At 33.7% G+C, this 7660-nt stretch overlaps 1 protein-coding gene across 1 annotated transcript in view; it reads left to right on the top strand.

Moving 5' to 3' along the window:
* The first annotated feature begins 544 nt into the window (after positions 1–544).
* chrnb5a (cholinergic receptor, nicotinic, beta 5a) overlaps positions 545–7660 on the top strand; it is a 12939-nt gene continuing 5823 nt past the window's right edge. Inside the window, exons 1-2 of the mRNA XM_016513909.1 lie at positions 545–1186; positions 5830–5975. Coding sequence (XP_016369395.1) covers positions 1123–1186; positions 5830–5975 — 210 coding nt within the window. The 5' untranslated portion in view covers positions 545–1122. The remainder of the gene's footprint in view (positions 1187–5829; positions 5976–7660) is intronic.

The raw sequence follows: 7660 nt of genomic DNA, 5'->3' as shown, positions 1-7660 counted from the left end.
TTTAGTTTGTGTGTGTGTGTGTGTGTGTGTGTGTGTTCTCTGAAACTGAGAATGTCCAAATGAGAATAGGGGGACATTTTTGACAGGTATGTTAGGGTCAGCAACGATATTACTTAATGTAAAAACCTTAGTAAATTAATGTTAGTTAATGCATTATCTAATGTTAATTATGGAACCTTATTGTGAAGTGTTATACCACAATATTTTTATGAACGTTTTGAAGCATCGACTTTTTGATGGAATAGACTTTCAGTGGAGGGAAATAAATCTCTAATAAAAGTCTAATAAAAATAGTCTATATCTTCAAAAATATTATGGATAACAGAAATGATAACATCATTAATATGGCATAAATCTGAATGACAACGTGGGAATAAAACTTGGAAATAAGATAGACAGAATGGGTAAAGTGAAACATCTTTAAATTATCATGCTAAATGTTTCATTATGATGCCGCTTCCTTCACCTCGCTCGCGCCGTCTGTCACGTGGTCCTCCCAGAGCGATGTCCCATATGAGAATGTAGCTATTTTTCACAGATTGCACTGCATCCGAAGATCACTCTGCCAGGAAATCACAAAATAACAGTGCAATAATCTAAAAATATTGTCACTACCTAAGAATGTGAGTTTAAAATAGCAGCCGTGTGAGGAAAATTGAACAGTCTCATTGGAAAAGGCTAGAGTCAGCTCTCGCACTTCATCGCTTAAAAGTTTACCCGGAGCCGGAGTCTACTGTTATTTATTTTCTTGTTTGCAACATGTTTGCAAATGCAACAATGGTGTTTCTTTCTTGTTAAGACATGCGTACTGACTTGATGAATGTCTTAAGCCTGCTTCAAATATAAACGAGCGTAATCTGACTGGAGTCTTGCGCTTCTCTCGGCTGACTGGAATACATTGTATTAACGCGAGCAAAACATCTGTCGATGACTGGGAGACGGCTGCTGAATACTGAGAGAGGAAGAGCAAAGCCCGGAGCACAGAGAATAAGCCTCTGTAGGGTTAAACACGACAGCACCCGTCCTGGAGAGGGCGAAGGATTCTGGAGGGTGATAGTGGCTGTGGACTGGACATCACTGTGAACCTTCACCCGGGACAGAGAGAGAAAGAGAGAGAGAGAAATGGTCTCCGTGATGGCATCAAAGTGGCTTTTATGTTTCTGCCTGCTTTTGCTGTGCGTGACAAGTAAGAAGCTATTGCATACTTGTATTAAAATAACCCTTTTTTCTTTGTTTTTGTTGTGTTTGTTTTATGGTTTGTCAAATATTCAGAAAATAAGCATGCAGTATTTTTTGTTACTGACATTGGTGACATTGGTGCTCTCTCTCTCTCTCTTCTAATGGAAGACTTGTTGATTAAGTTTATATTTGTTCACTGTGTAGGTCAAATACAATTCGTTCAGTTTCCATGTTTCTTAAATGTCACGAAAGTCATATGTAATTTTTACACTGTTTGAATCTTGCGCTCTGCAAATCTATCATATTGCTTCAGAAGACTTGAAATATTGTGCTTGAGTTGTACGAACTGCTTTTTATGCTTTTATGATGCTTTTTTTATCATTTTTGAATCTTGACAGTGCCTGGTCCCCATCCACTTTTTATTGTATGAAAGAGAGCAGCATGAACATACTTTACAACTTCTTCTTTTGTGTTCCATGCAAAAGTATTTGAAGTTAAGATGTTTTCCGAGCTGAATTATTATTATTATTTTTTTGGTAGTCCATATGGCCATAGTCTCTTATTTTCAGTTTTAGAACATGGCAGTAAATTGAGTAAAAATAGAGTTAAATGGAAGGCCATAGCAAAAAACTTTCCACTTGCTATTTAAAAAAAAAATGAATGCCAGGGTTATATAACACAAAATGCAGTGATATAAATGTACAATAAATAATATACATAAAGAGAGAAAACATTTTCCAGTTTGTGTCCACAACCAGGCAGAAAGACTAGCCTATATACTGTCAACATCAATATCTTGAAAATGATCAGCTGTATATGTAACAGATCCAAAAAATACAGAATTAAGATCAGTGTGCAGATATAATCTAATACAGACAGCATGTAATTTGGATTTATTTGCTATTTTCATTAAATTACATTTGCACATTGAAAAAAGATCATTGTAAATTGAACCAAAAGCAAGGGTGCAAAACAGCAACCATGATGTCACAAAATTGGCCATGGAATTGCTGTTAAAACAGTATACAGGTAAAATTTTATTTATATTATTATTATTTTTTTGTGTTACGTGTTACGGTTATGCCTGTGTGATGTTATTACTATACAGTACTGTGGGATAATGTGAGGGATGAGAGCACTTAACACATCCATTAACATCAGAGCAAGCATGACAAAAACACACAACCTCTTCACAGGCAGTTCAGTCACATGCACATAAATTACAGCTCAGCTGAATAGCCACAAACACACATAAAGTGTAAATTATTTCATCTTTAATTATCAGCTCTTTCAAGAGTTGTTGCTTATGTCGATGCGTGTGTTTTACACAGCCTTTTTGCTAAAGAGTTGCACAGTTTAGGAAAAGAAAAGGATCTACAGGCCTCATAAGTAAATATGAGATCACTGATGACATCAAGAAGAGTAAAGATGATCACTCTACTGTCTGTAGTATGACGTAAAGTCTGGCTAACAGCCTAAAAGACGGCAACAGGGTCAGTGCTCAAACTGACCCATGTCTTATTGGTCAATAAACTGTAAGTGAAAGATACATATCAATAGCACAGTACAATTCTAAAATAAATCTAGGTCTATAAATCTATAAATAACCCAGATTTTTGAATATCAATTGAATATAATTTTTGATTAGAAATATGCCTTGCTAAGAACTTCATTTGGACAACTTTAAAGGCGATTTTCTCAGTATTTTGATTTTTTTGCACCCTCTAATTCCAGATTTTCAAATAGTTGTATCTCGACCGAGCTTTCAGATGATGTATAAATCTCAATTTAAAAAAAATTGACCATTATGACTGGTTTTGTGGTCCAGGGTCACATATAATAAATACATCAAAATGTTCATTATTTTAATTTTGTAACATTTAAATCACAAAATTCACAATTTCATGGCTACTTAAAACTAATGAATTCTGCCATTATTATTTTTGCTACTACTACAAAAATATGTGGGCACCCCCAAGTCTGTTGGTGTTTGTTAGGACATTGTGAATTCTCCTTAACATGATAGTAATAGCATTTAGTTCCAGGCTTTGAATTTTAATGGCCAAGAAGCGTTCCAAGAGTTCTGATATACAGTCCAGTGTATCAGTCAGCTTCTCTGTGTTTGTGCATTCCATACAGCCTATCAGTCTGTGCATTATTGGTGGAAATTTTTAGTGACACTTTCTGCAGTTAATATTGTCATGTCAGTTGGCGATGACAAGTGAGCCAATGAATCATTCAATCAATTGATTCATTCATAAACACTGATTACCCTAGTAAAAAAAAATGTTTAAAATACATTTATTTCATACTAAGTATATTTCAAATCTATGAACATATTTGCTGACATAACACGTGAGACTTACTGATATAAAAATTATAATTCAACTTTATTTGGAGTAACACTTGTGCACTGCATTTCTTAATATTAAGCCTAAAATGTGTTTTAATATCACTATTGATGAGAATTGTATTATCTTTGAATAATATCGGTCTTTAAAAGTGAAATATTTAATGTGTACCTAAAGTATACTTGCAATAGTATATATAACTTCAGTATTTTTTTAGTTGTTTTGTTTAGTTTTGTATTGTACTAAAATACAAAATTAGTTGTTCCAGTTTAGCAGACTTAAAGTTTTTTACAGTTTAGTATACTAAAAGTACAATTGCAAGGTATTTTTATTAAGTACATAAGTATGTAAATGTATTTGTACTATACTTAGCACGAAATAAGTGTATTTTTATATTTGTGTATTTATATTTGTTTCACTATAGGGTCATTCAGGAACAAAACACCACTTGTATTTAAACTACTGTTCAAAAGTTTTGCTTTGGTAAAATTTTAAATGTTTTTGAAAGAAGTCTCATCAAAGGTACATTTATTTGATCAAAAATATAGTAAAAACAGTAATAGTGTGAAATGTATTACATTTATTACAATTTAAAATAACTGTTTTCTGTTTTATTATACTTCAAAATGTATTTTTCCAGTGATGGCAAAGCTAAATTTAGCAGCCATTACTCCAGTCTTCAGAGTCACATGACCATTCATAAAACATTCTTATTTGCTGATTTGGTTTAGCATTTCTATTGAAAACGGTTGTGCTGCTTAGTAGTTTTATTAAAACTGTGATACTTTTTTTTTTTTATGATATTGATGAATAGAAGTTCAAAAGAACAACATTGACATGAAATAGAAATATTTAGTAACATTGTAAATGTCTTTACTGTCACTTTTAATATATTCTTGCTAAAATAAACCAATTAATTTCTTTATAATAAATACACAACAAGTTGATTCTGCCTTGTGTTTGTTTGGAACAGTTTTCACTGGTGGAGATAAAAAAAAGTGGTCTAAAATGTAAAATATTCAATTCTTGTTTATTTATAAACATTCTCATAATTTTACATGGAAATTTTGGTCTTTTGGTGTCTATTACTGTATTTGAATCCACTCTAGCTCATACTGTGTAGACATTGAAAGACTGACAAATAGATTGAATCAATAAAGTGGATATTAGAGTCAGATGCTGCTGCAGATGTTTTTTTCTGTCTGATGACGCACTAAGATGGAAATGGTGGTCACACAAAGATGGGTCTGAGATTAAAGGTAATAAATCAGACACACACATACTCACTCATTGTCTTTAGACTCGCGTAGATGAGAGTCATCTATGGCTTTTGCATGGGTATAACATCCTTGAGGACTGAGTTACACACAAACACATAAACTGATATGAATGGGTCTGGATCTTGCTTTGCTTAAAGGGACAAGCCATGCAAAATGTCTAAAGCTCATAGCCACAAAAGCTCAAAGGTCTGTGTGTCTTCCTGTGTGGAATGGATCACACCAATTGAGTCTGACACAATCTTGGATTCATGACTGAAATTAGGTGTGTATGTGTGTGTGTGTGTGTGTGTGTGTCAGCGTTCTGTTTTGAGAGGAGGAGAGCAGTCACTGGAGATCTTATCCCACATGCAGTGGGGAGGAAATGGCGTGTGCTTTGTGTGTGTGTGTTTTGCTACCGTCTTGGCAAGTCATTGTTTTGCCATGTCATTGGCACATCCCCTCCACAGCATCGGTGGGCTTGTGAGTTACGATGGGATAAGATGCAGAGGAAAATTATTCTGACATGTTTGTGTGTTTTTGCTCTGCAGTGAAAGCAGATTACATGCAGCTTAGCAGACACTTCTGGCCTTTTCATGATATTCTCAAAAACTCCAGAACTATAAAAAAACGGCAGGAGATGGCACTGGTTTGTGACTTCAATGTCTGCCGATGATTATTTGACATGTTATGACACAATTTCAAAAGGTTCTGGCAAACAGACACTAGATACAAAGCTAGAAGGGATCATATCCCTTCTAGATATATATATATATATATATATATATATATGTAAAGCAAACACAATTTAATTTATAGTCATTTATAATAAATGTTTTTTTTTTATGTTCCAACCAACAAAATCATACTATACTGCACTGAAAAAGATTGGTATTGGATTTAATTTGAAATCATTTTCATTTTAAAATTGCTTGTAAATTTCACAAACAATTCCTCACAATATGACCATAAATGACAAAAGGGCATTTGCCATGTGTTTATCTTTAAACATTTTTCAATCTCCATGTATGTGTGTGTGTTAGGGTCTCTTGCTGCTGATGCTGAGGAGAGGCTGGTAGATTTTCTGCTTGGTCTTGAGCGCTACAACAAACTTATCCGGCCTGCGGTCAATAAGAGTCAGCAGGTCACTATTGGCATCAAAGTCTCTCTAGCACAGCTCATTAGTGTGGTAAGTGTTTCTCATACACGCACACCTAACTCAATATATTAGAGCAGAGGAGGGCAACTCTGGCCCTCAAGACCTACTGTACTGTACTGAGTTTAGGTCCAACCCTAATCAAACACAACTACCTGTGATTTTCAAGTAATCCTGAAGACTTTGGTTAGATTTTACTGGCGTGTTCAATTATCATTGGAGCTAAACTCTGTATTAGAGCATATCATTTATTCAGATTGTGTCTTATTCAAATAAATGTGTGACATCAGCATCATAAATATATATGAGGGTCAAAGACATTTAAATGTCCGCATCAAAAGAAATTTTACAAAAGTGATTTTATACACATAGAAAGCACATTAAATGTAAGTAAAGTGTCTACTTTTAAGGTTTCAAATAAGTTTTGGGAGAATAAAATGTCAAAATGTGGGTGAAATAATGTTCCATTGTCATTCAGTGTAACTCTTAAATTTATGTAAAAATGTACTTATTCTGACCTGTATGTATTAACATATATAAAACAAAAAGTTAGCATACTAAATTTTATTTCATTTTAAGTGAGTAAAAAATTATTGCTGACAAATGGCCAGAATGGGATGGTGGCAAAATTTTAAAATGTAAAATTACAAGTAAGTAGTATTTGGGGTAAAACGTATTAGTCTTTTAATATGTCATAAACTAATTCTTGTGGTAAATATGCCTGACAAGATTGTTACACTGAATGACATTTTAGTGGCTGTTTTCTGTAAATCATGTTAAAAATGTATGATATTTATTTTTTTGCACAGACAAAAAAAATAAAAGATTTAATTAAACTGGACACTTTATAATGTATTGAAAAACAACGACGACAATTCAAAGCTGTATTACACTTGATGCTTGAGAACCCTTTTTCGTCTTTGATCCATGAACTCATGACTATACATATGAAACTTTTTGTAAGAGATTCTGGGTAAGTCTGCTAAATGTCTTAATATTCTGCTTAATATGTCATTCATTACTGTTTAAAAGTTTGGGGTTAGTAAGTTTTTGGGTAACACATTATTTTAAGGTGTCCTTGTTACACGTTACATGTATTTATTATTATAATAACAATACATTATGCATAATTACATGCAAGTAACCCTAAGCCAAACTCTAAACCCAACCCTAACCATATAGTAAGTACATGTAATTAATTAATATTACTCAGTAATAATAATAATAATTTGTTACATTTATATAGCGCTTTTCTGGGTACTCAAGTGTATAATTATACTGTAACAAGGACACCTTAAAATAAAGTGTAACCATTTTTTAAATGTTTTTGAAAGAAGAGTCTTATGTTTAACAAGGTTGCATTTATTTGATTAGAAATAGTAATATTGTGAAATTTTATTACAATTAAAAATTTAACAATTGCATTAGAGCCATTGTGCAGCAGTAACATACCCTTGACACATTAGAGACTTAAAGGTGCAGTAGGAGATCTTGGAAAATGCTAACTTTAGCCTGATAGCACTGAAAGCGAACGTCCCACCCTCCCTGCAATCGCTGTCCAGAGCCACGCCCCTGAACGCATATACGCTCACAGACCCAGAATACCAGAGACAATGTTACTACAATAGGCTACATCGGCAGTTCCCAATTCCAGTCCTACCCCGCCCTGCACATTGCATATGTATCTCTTATCACGTGCGACGTTTGTTCTATTCGAC

This window comes from Sinocyclocheilus rhinocerous, unplaced genomic scaffold (assembly GCF_001515625.1).
Source record: "Sinocyclocheilus rhinocerous isolate Xijiao unplaced genomic scaffold, SAMN03320098_v1.1 scaffold1648, whole genome shotgun sequence".
NCBI lineage: Eukaryota > Metazoa > Chordata > Actinopteri > Cypriniformes > Cyprinidae > Sinocyclocheilus > Sinocyclocheilus rhinocerous.
This window is presented reverse-complemented; position numbering and strand designations above follow the sequence as displayed.